This window comes from Colossoma macropomum, unplaced genomic scaffold (genome assembly GCF_904425465.1).
Source record: "Colossoma macropomum unplaced genomic scaffold, Colossoma_macropomum, whole genome shotgun sequence".
In the NCBI taxonomy this organism is placed as follows: domain Eukaryota; kingdom Metazoa; phylum Chordata; class Actinopteri; order Characiformes; family Serrasalmidae; genus Colossoma; species Colossoma macropomum.
This window is the reverse complement of record NW_023494788.1, coordinates 7,787,946-7,804,657: the sequence shown is the minus strand read 5'-3', so window position 1 is coordinate 7,804,657 and position 16,712 is coordinate 7,787,946. Positions and strand designations below refer to the sequence as shown.

The window sequence follows — 16,712 nt, the reverse complement described above, 5'->3', positions numbered from 1 at the left end:
ATTTAGTCGTGTCCAATTCCACCCGCTAGTTAGGACTCCCCCAATCACACGATGCTATCAACGCTAGGAGGGTGAAGGCTAACACAGGCTTCCTCCGAGACCTGTGAAGCCAACCACCGCTTCTTTTTGAGCTGCCGCTCACGCAACGTCACTGGACAGCCGAACGCGCGAACGTGTATCTAGACAGTAAGGGCATAAAGACTTATCGTTTATTACCATCTCGTTTAAGTTCTAGTTTAGTTTTGCTTTATCTAATAATTTTATTTGGCTACTTTTTGGCTTTAAAAAGACAAAGCTTTCAAATACTAAATAGAGAAACCAATGTAACAAAGGAATACTTGATTATTCAGATTATTAGGGCCAGTCCTACAAAAAATGTCCACAGAATTTGTTCAGTTTGGTTTACAAGTATGAAGTTTTGTGTAGCCACACCTTGAATTAACATCTAGGGTCAGTTTCCTGGACAGTCATTACACCTACTCCTGTACTACATTTTCCTTACAATGAAGGATGTTGTGTAGTCGAAGTCTAGACTTAATCCCTGTCCAGGAACCTGACACCCAGAGTCGGCTCCATTATTGTTGCCACAAAAGGTGATGAAGGTGATAAAGGTGTCTTTACGCAAACTAAAATATAATTTAACATTATAGGACACTTCACTGTCATATGCTTAACCCTTGTGTGGTGTTTGAGTCTGTGGGACCCATTTTCAATGATTACTAAAAGAAAAAATAATGCAATTTATTATTATTTCAACCTCAGATTTCTTGGCATTTGCTAATTTTATATGGATTTTAAATATATAATAACCCATTTTCAGTGTCTTCACATTGTAAACCCCCTGCACATTTATATTAAACATGTGGTGTTGGGTGAACCCGCAGGGAATGAAAGTGTGGAGGTGTTGTGTCCTTCACTCTGTTCTCCTCCTACATGGCCTGCTGTTAGTCTGTGTGTGTATGTGTTTGTATATGTGTGTGTGTGTGGGTGCACAATGTGTACAGACTGCTGACTGGCTACAGCTGCTAAAGGAGATCACAATTTAATTTTTTGTGGTATTTTTACATAAATTGTTATGGCTGTATTGATTTAAAAACCAATAATGTGGTGGGTCCAGCAGACCACTGAGTAACAAACACATCAACACCACACAAAGGTTAACTCGTAAGCAAAGCTGGGTTCTAATTTCATTTTTGATCATTCATATATGGGGTGTAAAAATCTTTAAAAGAATACCACAATATTTTGTAGTGGAAGCAACATCATTCAAAGAAAGCTATACTCCAGTTTCATTAGTGAAGTCCAAACTATTCTCAATCATTCCTACATGGGGTGAAATAATCTTTATTTTGCAGTAAAAGCAGAAGTTGGAAGAAACATGGGTTGAAAAGTGAACACAGAGACAGACATGATTCAGAGTGAACACACTTGAACATCATAAGAGACTTTATAATTACATTCTGCATTCAGAAACAATGTTGAGATGTAGTTTAATTTAACAAACAAATTTAATTTAAAGTGCAAAATGTACATGCAAATTATTCATATCTGCTACATCACTTACACTTATACATGAATCATACATAGTGTGGAAAAATATTTAATGGAATACTCATATTTCCAAAACATGTTGTACTGGAAGCTGAACTTAAAGGCGCTGTGGAAAGACATTCACGATACATGTAATGTAACACCATATGAGACTTTACCGTCATATAACAGTTACAGAAAACAAACATTTCCTCCCAGACTTGATGGGATTGGCTTACAACTTGCAAGGTGTGATATGATTGGCTGAGCTGGGGATTACACTTTTCCCCAAAACTACACAGCAGAGGATTGCTTTCTCCTCAGTTATGTTAGTAAATCTTGGAGCTCAATTGAGGAAGTGATGGGTTAGAGCAGCAGCAGCAGCAGCAACAGCGCCTCCCCCAGTTCTTACCTGGCTATCACAGTGTATTGTGATGTGAATTCAAGCACATGATGGCACAACTAAGTATGAGTAAAACTGTCATTTAGCATGCACCGGTGTAAATCACTACTCAGATATATATGTATGCATAAATATATATATATATACATATATATATATATATATATATATATATATATGTATGTATGTGTGTGTGTGTGTGTGTGTGTGTGTGTGTATATATATATATATGTATGTGTGTGTGTGTGTGTGTGTGTGTGTGTGTGTGTATATATATATATATATATATACAGTGGAGGAAATAAGTATTTGATCCTCCACTGACTTTAAAAGTTTAAATACAAAAAAATACATGAAACGTCTCATAATTTTATGCCAGCTTTATTTTAACAGTGACACACAGAATATCAAAAGAAAAACTGAGAAAATTACATGAAATGAGAAATAAAAATTAATTTGAATTTCATTGAAGGAAATAAGTATTTGACCCCCTAGTAAAACATCATTTAATACTTGGTGGCAAAACCCTTGTTGGCAAGCACAGCAGTCAGACGTTTCTTGTAGTTTTTTTATAAGGTTTGCACTTCAGGAGTAATTTTGGCCCACTCCTCTCTGCAGATCATCTCCAAATCCTTAAGGTTTTTAGGCATGCATTTGGAAACGCGAAGCTTCAGCTCTCTCCATAGATTTTTTATGGGATTGAGGTCAGGAGACTGGCTAGGCCATTCTATGACCTTGATATGCTTCTTATGGAGCCACTCCTTTGTTTCCTTGGCTGTATGTTTTGGGTCGTTGTCGTGCTGGAAGACCCATCCACGACCCATTTTCAGTGCCCTGGCGGAGGCAAGGAGGTTGTCACCCAGGATTTTGCGATACATGGCCCCGTTCATCTTCCCGTCGATGCGGTGAAGTTGGCCTGTGCCCTTAGAAGAAAAACACCCCCAAAACATAATACTTCCACCACCATGGGTTGAAAACTGAACATAGAGACAGACATGATTGATGGTGGGGATGGTGTTTTTAGGGTCATATTCTGTATTTTTCTTCCTCCAAACACGTTGAGTTGAGGCCAAAGAGCTCAATTTTGGTCTCATCTGACCACAGCACCTTCTCCCAGTCTCTCTCGGAGTCATTAATATGTTCATTGGCAAACTTGAGGTGGGCCTGGACGTGAGCCTTCTTGAGCAGAGGAACCTGGCATGCACTGCAGGATTTTAAACCGTTACGTCTCAGTGTATTACCAATGGTTTTTTTGGAGACTGTGGTCCCAGCTGCCTTGAGATCATTAACCAGCTCCTCCCGTGTAGTTCTTTGCTGATTTTTAGCCTTTCTCATGATCAGTGAGACTCCACGAGGTGATATCGTGCATGGAGCTCCAGGCCTAGGTCGATTGACAGTAATATTGTACTTCTTCCACTTCCAAATAATTGCACCAACAGTTGTCACCTTCTCATCCAGCTTCTTACTTATGGCTTTGTAGCCCATTCCAGCCTTGTATAGGTCAACAATTTTGTCCCTGACATCTTTAGACAGCTCTTTAGTCTTGCCCATGGTGGAGATGTTGGAGTGTCACTGAGTCTGTTGGCAGGTGGCCTTTTATACAGGTGACAATTTGGGACAGGTGTCTTTCATGCAGGTAATGACTTCACTGAGATTAGGGTGTGTCAGTGGTCTGTGGGAGCCAACATTAGTCATGGTTTTTAGGGGATCAAATACTTATTTCCCTCAATGAAATGCAAATTATTTTTTATTTAAATATTATTTAATTTTCTAGATTTTCTTTTTGATATTCCATCTCTCACTGTTAAAATAAAGCTACCATAAAAATCATAGACTGAGTACAAACTTTCAAAATCAGTGGGGGATCAAATACTTATTTCCTCCACTGTGTGTGTGTGTATATGCACTGCACTACTTTTTCTCACATAGTGCACTATTCATATCCGGTTCTGAGAGTGCAGGGCTGAGAGTGCGGGGCTGAGAGTGCGGGGCTGAGAGTGCGGGGCTTAGAGTGCGGGGCTGAGAGTGCGGGGCTGAGAGTGCGGGGCTGAGAGTGCGGGGCTTAGAGTGCGGGGCTGAGAGTGCGGGGCTGAGAGTGCGGGGCTGGAGTGCAGGTCTGAGAAACCAGGTAATTATGGTCCAATTATGTGCATTCTATTCTATTGGTGGCTGCTAAAATGCTTGGACTAGATAAGAATAAGCTCATGGTTAAATGAAGTGAAAATTAAATGTTTTTGCAATGATAGCAGCGCTATGCTGGTTAGAACAGCAGCCCTGAGAAGCAAATTATCAGTCTGAAGCAGAACAGTGGCATCTTCTCCACAGAGGAGCATTTGGGTTGGAGAAAAGAAGAAAATCAAGCAGAGGAGAAACCAAAGGAACCAGAGAAACCAAAAAAAGAGGAGAAACCAAAGGAACCGGAGAAACCAAAGGAACATAAAAGATTGTTCCCCAACTCATTTCTTTTCTCCAAGTGGGGTGGTGATCTCACAGAGGAGGAGCAGAAGGAGGCACAGCAGCTCTTTCAGGATTATGGCTACAATGTGTTCCTCAGTGACAGACTGCCCCTCAACAGGAGCATACCAGACACTCGAGACCCCAAGTAAGAAAATAAATACATAAATAAACCATAATAAATAAAGCTCCCAGCAGTTCAGCTCCTTTACTGTCTCCATGCAGATACGTCACACTTTTTAAATGAGACAACCAGAAAAAATCATTTTCAGATATACTTAGTGTATATATACATCGAATGAATTTTAATGGCTGATTCTACAGTTAAAGCTTTCTAAAGTTTTTCTCATCAGAAAATATTTTGAAAGTAATTTGTTCTGTAAATGTTAGATAATAGTGGCTCTAAACATTTTACTGTGCTTAGATAAAGAGTTTTTTACTATGTATGTGTTGAAAAGTAAGTACAGTTTTTATGTCTATGATAATATAATGAAAAGTTACATTTATTAAAGTTGCACCTTCTCACAGTAACTAAAAGGGGCGCCCTGGCCGAAATGATATAGTCTCTAGGGCAGGGGTTGGCAAAATGCAGATCTTTTACTGCTCTGTTGCGGTAAATGGTCTTAAATGCTGGAGTTAATGTAGAACTGCTAATTTACTCTTTAACCTTGAAGGTTGGCATGTAAACTGCTGGTCACCATAACAATGACAACAGTCTCACCTAGCTAGTAGCTAACAAAAAGGCAAAGATTTAAGATGCACATCGATAATTTGGAGACTATGGACTACATTTATAATCACTCCAGCTGCTTTCCTGATATGTTTAATCTACGACGAGAAACTGTCAAACACTAAATAGTTGTGAAGCTGAAGTCAGCTTCTCATTCGCCAGTTTCTTGTTCAGATTGTCCCGTTCCACCTTAAATCATGCAGCAGTTACATCCTGGCGTGTCAGGCACCGTTTAAGGTGGAACGGGAATATTCAAAGAAGAAGAGAATGAGAAGCGACTTCAGCCTCGTAAAAAGTCAAACGTTGGCAGACATTTTATAAGAAACTGTTCCACGTGAGCCGAACAGTTTCCTGCTGGAGATGCGAGAAAAGCGGCTATAGGTGAGCTGAAGCTTAAGGCAGAGCGATTTTTTGTTTAGATTATTTTGGCCTATACTAGGACATTAGCAAATACTGAGACATATTTACAACCAAGATGGTAAAATGGACATAAAATGTTGTGGTTTGATTTTTATTGAAAGGACAAAATGGCTCTTCTTAACATTTGGGTTGCCGACCCCTGTTCTAGAGTGAGATTCTCCTCTTTAAAGACTAGGAAAACCCCTTCTGATGATGCATGTTGAAGGTGGGAGAAACTATTCAGGGGCGAAGCTACAAAGGCTTTGGGGTCGATACTTGAGGGCAGGCGGTTTGAATTTTTTTCCACCCTGTCAGCAGTCAGGATTTCTTTATTTCAGTAGATAAGGCGGGGTGGGGGGATAATTCGTGCTGGTTAATGCTAATGATGAAAACACAAAAAAGGATACAGAATTGTGAGTTCTGTTAACCTGTTGAGGCTGAGGGATGCAATGCTGCGCTATTAAATATTAACATCATTATTTGATCATCCTAATATTAACCACAATACAGAAGCATGACTGAATATTGGCAGATTTTGGATTCAGATTAGACTAGATAACAAATTCTTGAATGCTGCCTAAAAAGGTTAAATGTGGCCCTAATTGAAGAGTCACCTAAACATGTGTTCTTCAGATGTCTAGGCCGACTTCCTGAAGACATTAACTGTGTTTCTGGTCACTCAGATGTGCTACTAAGGTTTATCCAAAGGAGCTCCCAACAATCAGTGTGGTTCTGATCTACATGGATGAGGCTCTGTCTGTCATAAAGAGAGCCATCCGCAGCATCATTGACAGAACACCTCCTCACCTGCTCAAGGACATCATACTGGTGGACGACCACAGCACTAAAGGTCTGTAACTTCACTCACAAGTCTTAATATCATATACAGTAGGAGCTGTGCGATTGTCTCTCCAAAGGTGCAAAGGTGACACCTGCGGTGCCTCTCCGTTCACTGACCACCTTATCTTTACCTGCTAAACAGTCTTGATAAACATCCACAGATCATGTACAGATCTGGGGGTCAGGGAATCATTGACGCAGTGCTGGGTTTAATCTGTTTTTAATCTGAAGTGTTTTTCTTCATAGAGAATCTCAAGGGCAAGCTGGATGAATATGTTGATTTAATTCATAAAGAGAAGCCTAATGTAATTAAGAGGGTGATACACAAAGATCGACAGGGTCTGGCACAAGCACGCGTTTCAGGATGGGAGGCAGCTACTGGTGATGTTGTGGCCATTTTTGATGCCCACATTGAGGTGCATGATCAATGGTAAAAGGAATTCTTACAAATCCATTGGAGATAATCTCTTTCTTTACGGTGGTGGTGACAGGAACTAGGGGTCGCAATGTCTACAACGCAAATATATCCATTTCATTTTCTGTTCAAAACATCCAGTGAACGTGTAATATTAAAAATAGTGGTTGATTTATTTTTCATTTTGCCTAAGAATGGCCTGCATGTACCTATCTGCTATGAATGGATTAAAGAAAAAGCATTTTAGGCCAAAATCTCATCTAAGAACAGTCCTAAAAGTCTCAGGCATTTGGCAGTGCATTTAGTGTAATAACTTCATGTGATTAAGCTTGCTATTAAATGCTTCAGACGTCTGGTTCCCATCACCACCACTGTGGACTTGGTAATTTTCTCTAAAATGAAGCTTATCACATCAAGCCACATCTTAACCATTTAATTATGCAGACAGTTTGACATATCAGTGGAATTCCCCTTTAAGTGTCTTGATTAAGGGAGCAGTAGGTGCAGCTACAAAAAGTATGTCATTTAGCGTGTTATCTGCTTGTTATCATTTTGTCATTACAGGTTAGTTTTGTGAAACTTAATCAAAATTTCATCCCACACTTTTTAGGGCAGAGCCACTGCTGGCCAGAATAAAAGAAGACAGGACAGTGGTGCTGAATCCAGTGTTTGACAGAGTGACCCCTGACACCCTCGAGGTGGTTAAATACAATGCAGCCACCCATGGTTTTGACTGGCAGCTCTGGTGCTTGTATGAGTCCTTCAGTCCAGAGTGGTACAAACTTAATGATGAGACAGTGCCAGGAAAGTAAGTGACACTCAGTGAATAGCATCGCTTTGCTTATACATGTGAAACATGTTGTGGATACCTGTAACACTTCAAGTGATGGTTTGGCCAAAAATTTAATTTACATAATTTTCCTCATACCTGAAACATAGTCAATCAGCCAAGACATGTTTTGTTGGTGTGGTGTAGTGGGTAACACCACTGCCTTTTATGTGACATACTGAGGTCCAATTTTCTGACTTGGCAAACATTCCGCACCACAAGACTCCTAACGCTACATTTGCCTACATCTGTAACATGATTAGAAATAAAATCATCTGACGTTTGCTTTTTTCCCTGGAGCTGCAAGGTTAATATAACTAACAAGTAACAGGCTTATACTCCACCAATTAGCATCATACAAACTACATGTTTGTAGAAAATTTGGTTTTCTTGTCTGAAAAGATTTTATCACAGGGAAGGGGTTTTAGACACATTGTGCGTAAGAACAATTCCTATGACAAAATCACAGTAACACATGCCCTCTTGTGGCTTATTGCTTAAATTTATTTCATTTTTTTTCTGGTTCTAGGAATACAATAAAACCAGTGTGTGAAAACTCCCCAGTAACACTTTTTGACATCTCTTAGCCTAATAATTCAGATGAATTTACTGCCACCATCACTCTCACTGGAGGTTTATTCTTAAGAGTTTTGTTGTTTTTCCTTCACTTGAGGGAGGAGGTGTCATTCAAACCTGCATAAATTTGATATTTAGCCAAACCATCGCTTTGAAAGAAAACATTGTAACATTGCTAATAGTAAATGACAGGTAATGTGGCTTCACTGGCATACTGCCACCCAAAGAAAAGAATACTTTTAGGAAAAATAACTCCAGTAAGCTATTTTAGGCGCATTTGCATCATTTTGGTTCTACATCTAAACATTACTGTGTCTCGTTTGTACATATGAATGCAAACATGCCCATGTAGGTCCGGTGTGGGGCCACTGTAGGCTAAATATTGGACCCACTGTGGGCTGCCCAAGGTGAGGCCTCAGACTGTTGTGAAACAGTGGGCACATATGGGCTCAAATTTGGCAGCCCACCGTAAGCCCTGACATGAGCTTTTAGTGTCGGCCACCAGCTCGGTTTCATGACAGACCAAGGCTCACACTGAGACATTGACCCTGAAATGATGTTGATATGTCGGATTATCTGTATCCTAGCTGCTGTCTACCGCCCATTCAAATCAGTTAAAGGCCCACAGTGGGCTAAATGATGTGGACCCAATGTGGGGTGACCCACTGTGTCAGGTTATCTGTGGGCTACCCCAACAATGTACTGCCTGTTTAAGGTTATCTGTGGGCTATCCCAGTGGTGTACTACCGACTCAAATCCATTAAGGGCCCACAGTGGGCTAGCTGATGTGGGCCCAGTGTAGAGTGACCCACAGTGGTCCTGTGTCAGGTTGTCTGTGGATTAACTCAATGGTGTACTGCCAACCCAAGTCTTTTAAGGGCCCACCGTGGACTAGCTGATGTGGGCCTAGTGTGAAATGACCCATAGTGGGCCTGTGTCAGGTTATCTGTGGACTAGCCCGGTGGCGTACTGCCCAAACAGAAACCCTTAAGGCCCATTGTGTGCTCAGTGATGTCGGCCCACTGTCAGCTGGAAAATACCGGCTTATCTGTTGGCTAGCCCTGTTCCACACAACCCACAGATAGCAGGAACACAGGCATGTTTTCGGGGTGGTAAAACTCATCCACTTCAGAGGCAAATGTGAATTCATTACTGCTGTTGTTGTCAGGAGTCCGTCCATCATGGGGATCATTGTGGTTGACCGGTTATTCTTTGGAGAGATTGGAAAACTGGACAAAGGAATGGAAGTTTACGGAGGCGAGAACGTAGAGTTCGGAATACGAGTAAGTTGTCCCACGTGTCTTGACACTACAATCCAAGCATATTAAAATATGTGAATCTGATGAGTCTGGTCTTTGCTTTACTGTAGGTTTGGCTGTGTGGAGGAAGCATTGAAGTGGTGCCGTGCTGCAGGCTTGCCCACATAGAGAGGCTCCATAAGCCATACGCACTAGATCTGAGCACGCCAATGAGAAGAAATGCACTAAGGGTGGCTGAAATCTGGATGGATGATTTTAAAGCTAATGTTTATGTTAGCTGGAATCTCCCCTTAAAGGTTTGTAACTGAAAGACCTGAGCATGTTGTACTTTTTACAGTACTGAATTTTGCTGCTAAGGATTGTGTTTCAGGTAGGCTTATAAACAGTTCTTGTTTTTACTGAGGTGTGTTTCTCTCTGTGCAGGCGATATATTATTGTAATTTGTTATAATATAAAATAATATTTAAAAATGTATTAATAAAAAACAAGGCTAGTCCAAATCCATGCAGCATGGGAGAATGGCTGATAAATAAGTTGTCACATTATTTAAGTTAAAAGTTATGCAAGACATGTTTGCTTCGCCTTCCCAAAAAGTAATAGTGAAATAATAATAATAATCATAATAATAACAATAATAATAATAATAATAATAAATCATTTTCTGGTGAAACTGCCATCTGAACCCAAGCTTGACATCATTGAAATTACACAAAGCATTTGTTTCCAGATGCACAGATAAGGTCTAGTCCAAAAAGTAATTTTTAATTATATTACACGATTTGTGTGTAAATCTTTATTCTCAGTTCCCATCACTGGAAAATTGTCACTCAGATTTATGGAGAACATCTGAGTGCTTTAAACAATGAGATATCACAGAAAGAGTTTGTTAGGAATATTGTAAGGTAATAAAATGATTTATTATGTTTCCATTAAGAGCTATACTGTATCTAAGAGTCATATAGATCCTCAGTTGTAGGTAAAGCTATATATAAAGTCTACAACTGATATAAATTTTTAAAAAAAATGATGGTGAGAGTCTATGTTAAACAAAACAGTAAGCTGAGGTGGAGATACAATAATCCTTTGATTTGAAACAGAGGCACAGTGAATTCTACATTAAAACAATTTCTGTTTGTTGCTGTTCAGGGTCATGGAATTGATATAGGGGACATAACAGAGAGAAAGAAGCTGAGGGAGACACTAAAATGTAAGCCTTTCAAGTGGTATTTAGACAATGTGTATAATCTGCTTGATTCCTGGGAGGACCTAGTCGGCTATGGCGTCGTAAGTAGCATTTATTTCTTTTATATTTTGTTCATTCTACGTATTTCAGAAATGAAAAGAGCATAAATTCTAGGTTGGCCTTTCTGGTAATATTTGGAACACTATTCAGTGCACTTCAGCGCCTGATTGGTTCTTTCTCTGCTGATCTTTGACAGATGAAGAACAAAGTAACAGACAAATTCTGCCTTGATCAGGGACCCGTTCCAGGGAGTGTTCCTATTATGTACGAGTGCCATTACCTTGGCCCTCAGGTATGTTTTCTGAAAACTTTTTGACAGTTGATGAACAAAATATCTCAGCATTTTTTTTGCATTCTGCATTTTGCATGTTTTGTACATCACAATATTTTGTTTTTTTTTTCCAAGGTTTGAACAGACAAAAATGGACCAGAAGGTCCATGTTTAAAAAAATACTATAAAAAATATGAATACAATGATGTTTCACACACTGCCCTGCACTAAATCCAATTAAAAAGCACTAATTATGCTCTATTTGTAACAAAGCAGGCAGTTCAGTATTCTTGTACTGACAATTTCAACAATATCAGAAAAGCATATTGTTGCCTAATTTATCACAATACCAAAAAAAATGTCATATCACCCACCTCTAATTACGGTTAAGATGAAACTGAGACTTGATACATTCAATCACTGCAGTATTTGTTGCTGTTTTATCTACCTTTTTTATACAGAACTGTTACTACAGGCTGAGTGGGGAGCTCTACATTGGAGGCATCAGATCTCGTAGGTACCATAATAATCGTTGCCTAGTGGATCCTGGTAATGGACAAATACCTGGACTGCATGACTGTAAATTCGCCAAGGAGAAAGGGTTCCACATGTACTGGGACTTTAAACAGGTATTTACTCTAAACAAATTTTAGCTACAGTGTTTTCAGTGGCCCTGCATTGCACTATTTCTTGTTTTCCTAGCTTAACACACAAACCACAGTGCTTCCTGAACAGAATGAGTTGTGTAAAGACAAGGTCTCCATCTGCATAGTTGAATGAAACTTCCTTTCCAATCTGCCATGATTTCACTTGATCTGCGGCTCATGGCCTCACTAAATTTATTGGTAGAGTTGACTCGCAGGAGGATCCACCTGGCTACTACATCAGGCAAAATCAAGGAAAGCATTTAAGATAAGATTAGATAAGATAATCCTTTATCAGTCCCACCACAGGGGAAATGTACAGTGCCACAGTAGCAAAGGGAGAGCAAGGCACTCAAAAAAGGGTAACAAGAAGAGAATTAATAAACATGGTATGAATCTTGTGGCACAGTGGGTAGTGCTGTTGTCTCACAGCAAGAAGGGCCTAGGTTCGATTCCTGGCTGGGTGATCAAGGTCCATTCTGTGTGGCGTTTGCATGTTTCCTCCCACAGTCCAAAGACATGGAGTCAGTTCAATTGGACATGCTAAATTGCCCCTAGGTGTGTGTGGGAGTGTGAATGTATATGTCTGTGTGTATATGTGTGCCCTGCGATGGACTGGTGACCTGTCCAGGGTGTTTCCTGCCTTCCGCCCAACGATCGCTGGGATAGGCTCCAGTTCCCCCCGTGACCAAGAAGGATAAGCAGGACATAACTGGCCCTCTTAATGAGTTTGTCCAGTCTCTTCCTGTCCGCACTTGAGATGCTGCTGCCCCAGCAGACCACTCCATAAAAGATGGCTGATGCCACCATGGTGTCGAAAGGAAAGGATGTTTCATTTGTCTATTCAGACACAGCCAGGGAAAGCACCAGAATGTCTAATTCAAAAGGAACATAAAAACAATACTAATCATGTTAAGGTGTAGTTATAAAGCCAGTACTTAAGCAGGGAAAGTTGAGCCCTGCAGTTGGAAAACAAATAAGCAGTAAGGCACATTGTGTGGTCTTAACTCCAAAGTTAAGTGATAAAATAACTTTTGTGATAAATAACTACTGTGTAAGGTGTCTGTCTTTGCTTTACCTACAGGGACAGCCAATAAGGAACAGAGACACAAACCGATGTCTTGAGGTTACCCAAGGACAGGATTCGCAATACCAGCTTGTCGTTCAGGCATGTAGTGGGCAATACTGGAAGATACATAATGTCATCAAAGACTTTTAACCGGTCCAAGGCCAAAAGAAATGGAATGTCTGCTACTGTTTTAACTTATCAATGGACTCTGATTGGAATCACAGGACTAATGACTAGTTACTGATACTGTTTTGTACTTCATATAAGGCTGTGCATCACTTTACAGTCTAATTCCTGCAGTACACCCAATGTTATAATTCACTGTACATCACATGCAGTTACAAAATGTTCCATGCAAATGTTAAAGTTCTCTATGCAAATGGATAGGTACTCTTTGGCTTTTATAAATGAACCAATATGTTACCATTTGGTGCTACTAGTAATGCCTGACTCTGGGTTTTCTGGAGTTGACCCTGACTCTTGTCAATACAGTTGAAGAAGTCTTCCTGCTTCCTTGCTGTTAGGACGCTTCTCTGCTTAGCTCTGCTATCTTTCATTTCTTTTAAGGTGACTAGATTTCTGAGATAAAAAAACGGGGACATTTTCAGGTCGGCGGTCAATATATCCTTAAAATATTCAATGTTTTTGTCTATGGAATAATATGTTTTTTCATGATGGTAACTGTGGCACTGTAATAAACTATGGTGAAGGTGGAGTGATAAAATTGGGTACTAAGTAACTTTGTAAACCTTGTATACTGACTACCCACATTTTCATACCAGCCCTACTGTCTCTCGCAAAAGAGAGTTTTATCTCAATGTGACATTAAATCAACATTATCCCAAAAGTATTGTGAATACACATCACACTTTAACTGTAGACATAAAGACTAACAGCCATAGCTTATGTGTGGTAGATGTAAGAGGAAGGTGGGAACACAGTGTCCCCATAACCGTAGTAACTCACCTTTCTAAATGTGACTGCCCAGTGTTTAATGGGCTGGCCTAATGTCTGTGTACCTGTGCGCAAGACATAAGAATTGATCCTCCAGACACAAGGCTGGTCCCCTGATGTGAAGGGTTTGGATTCTGCACCACAAAAAATTCAGTTGTTGTATGAGCCCATAATTCATATTCATATAAAACATTTTGACTGTAAAAAGAGACCAGTGGCTGCAGAAAAATGTGTGGCTATAGCTCAATATCCAGACCCTAAACACACCCCCAACCCCAAAATGCACACACAATCCCTTGGTTACCCTGTATCTTGAAGACATTTGTGGTGATGTTATCAACTCACTTGATACTGGCTAGCTTAGAGTTTTACACAGCAGTATTCTCTAAAATTAGGTGAGCAAGTGGTAGAAGTGGTCAGTAGACCACTGTTGGCAAAAACGAGCACAGTGCAAGACATCTGCCTGTCTGCTCTGCTCCCAGGTCTTTTTTAGGACTTTCCGGTGTGCTTTTAATTCACAGTTAAAAAGGGGGACATTTCAATGGACAGGCAACAAATTACGGGGGCTGTCCCCAAAAAGCAGGGACATCTGGTCACCCTAACTTCTTTTCTTTATGTTTCTTATGTTGTTTTGAGCTATAGTGTCTGGAGCTGCTATTGTAAGTACAGCTGGCATAAATGATCAATGTGTCTACATTGGTGCTAAACCAAACACTTTGCTACTAATAGCTTTGTAGTCTCATCTTCCATCCTCCACTAGCAAAGCATGTCCTGCTAATACTAATGCTAAAGCTGCTGCTCAGAGACCACAGTACAAAGCCGGAGCAGAACACTGGTCCCAGTCACATCATTTACTGAACAGATTTGAACCACTGCAAGGCCCCAGTAAGTTTCCTAAAGGCACTGAACATAATGCAGAAAGAACTGAAAGTGTCAGCCAATCAGAGTATTGGATCAAACACTTGGCTACATAAAAGCTGCAGGTCAAATGGACTGAATTTTATTGATAACTTTAACCTGCTTTCTTGGAAGAGAGAATTTTTTGGCAAGATGGACTATACACCAACAAGAGCAGTGACAAAACCCTGGCAGAGAACCTCATTTTCTCCATGTTTCTTATCCATCCTCACTGGTGTAGACACATCAGCACTAACACCCAAGGACTCTGTCGTCACTCCAGAGCCACCAACATCCTCCCCTCACTGAGAAAGCCCTGACGGAGCTGCATTTATGGGATGAGAGCCATGACAATGACCAAACTGTACCAGCTTCTGAAGACAGCAAACCCACATGAGCATCCATCTCCACCCCCTACCCCACCGGACTCTCCCAGCAGCCATGGAGAAGCTTGTATTATCTGGGATGAGGCCGTCACTTTACCTGTCAGCCAGCCCTGAAGCACCTCAAAGAAAGAGACAGGCTCTTCCCTCTCTATCCCATCATCAGCAGTTCCACCCACCTTCCTCCACTGAAAGGGAAGAGGTTACCCATTCCCTAGAAATATGATCAATTTATGTAGACATTTTACAGGTCTGTGCTGTTATGGTGATGATGTCAGCCATACATGTTTTCAAAATAAGTGCGGACCCTTTGTGCCAGTGATCTCTCCTATTCCAGTACTTATCAGAAACAGAAAAAACATGTCAGATAATTTGAACTTATCCAGTCTGCAGTATGTAAAATATGAGTCAAAGAGTTTAGAGCAAAGTGCACAGGTATTATATCAATATTAGATCCCTCACAAAGGAGTCTTATGTGATGCTTTTCACAAAAACTCGGTAAAATAATATACTGCTGAAACCATATTAATTGAGTCAGGCCCACGAAACTTTAAGTTTATAAATGTCTCATGTGCTGGCATGAAAGATGTGGTACAGCTGCTCTACTCGATGATTCTTTTTTAATGCAAACAATTATCATTTGATGAGTTCACATCCTTTGAGTATCTCTGTACTCTGTTCTGAAAGGGGCACCAAGAATATTACTAGTAATTGTTTACAGGCATCCAAAGTACAATGCCAAATTTATTGATGTTGTCTTTCAGTTCCACTGATTTTGATCATATTGCTGTTGCTGGTGATTTTAACACACATATTGACAATCCCAAAAAGAATTATGATAAGGTACCATATTGGACTCTTTTGGTCTCAGCACGTGACTCATTGTGAAGCCTCTCTTAAAAAAGAAAAATCTAGAAGCAACTCAATTAAGTAATTACAGACCTATTTCAAATCTACCTCTTATTGGAAAAATCATTGAGAAAATCATCCTTAAACAACTTACTGGTTTTCTGTTCTTAAATAGCTGTCTAGATAAATTTCAGTCAGGATTTTTGCCTAATCAAAGTACTGAGACTGCTCTAATTAAGAATGACATCCGTTTAAATACAGACTCTGTTCTACTGCTACTCAATCCATTAAATTCTCAGAGATACAATTAAATACTGGGTTGGACTCTCAGAAACTATCCTAAAATGGTTCAGTTCATACCTGCAAGACAGAAGCTACTTTGTTGAAATAGAAAACAATGTTTCTGAGAGAGTGCCAGTGACCTGTGGTGCCCCCCAGGGTTTGATTTGTGAGCTGCTCTCACTGTAGGATATCTTAACCTACAGCTATGCAGATGATACTCAGATATACTTGGCCTTCTTCCTAAACAACTATGGTCCCATTGACTCGCTTTGTACGTGCCTTGAGCACATCACTCACTTAATGGGACAAAACGTTCTGCAGCTGAATAAAAATAAAATTATCATAGAATTATTTTATTTGGGAATAGCACCAAGAGGCACAGACTAGCTGCCTAAATGAAATTGAGGACATGGATTTCAGTTTTAGCACTCATGTCAAAGCAGTTACTAAGAGATTTTCCAACTAAAGCAGGCCTGGAGAGACTCATACACACCTTTATTTCGAGCAGAATTGATTGCTGACTTGGTCTCTTAAGTGCACTCCCGAAAACAGCTTCCTTTGATTCAAAACGCAGCTGCCAGAGTTCTCACTGTTTTTCAAACACTGTTTCTGACAAGCTGGGCAAGCCTTGGCCTTTCTCCTCGATTGCTGCATCTAAGTCTGGCCACCAAAATTAGTTGCAAGC

At 40.2% G+C, this 16,712-nt stretch overlaps 1 protein-coding gene across 1 annotated transcript; it reads left to right on the top strand.

Moving 5' to 3' along the window:
- The first annotated feature begins 3,070 nt into the window (after positions 1-3,070).
- On the top strand, positions 3,071-16,461 carry LOC118806517 (probable polypeptide N-acetylgalactosaminyltransferase 8). Its single transcript, XM_036567945.1, has 11 exons — positions 3,071-3,103; positions 4,198-4,535; positions 6,200-6,366; positions 6,603-6,786; positions 7,382-7,579; positions 9,345-9,459; positions 9,546-9,731; positions 10,582-10,719; positions 10,875-10,970; positions 11,411-11,578; positions 12,678-16,461. The coding sequence occupies exons 1-11, from the start codon at positions 3,071-3,073 to the stop codon at positions 12,810-12,812; spliced, it is 1,758 nt and encodes a 585-aa protein (XP_036423838.1). The 3' UTR covers positions 12,813-16,461.
- Positions 16,462-16,712: the final 251 nt, after the last annotated feature.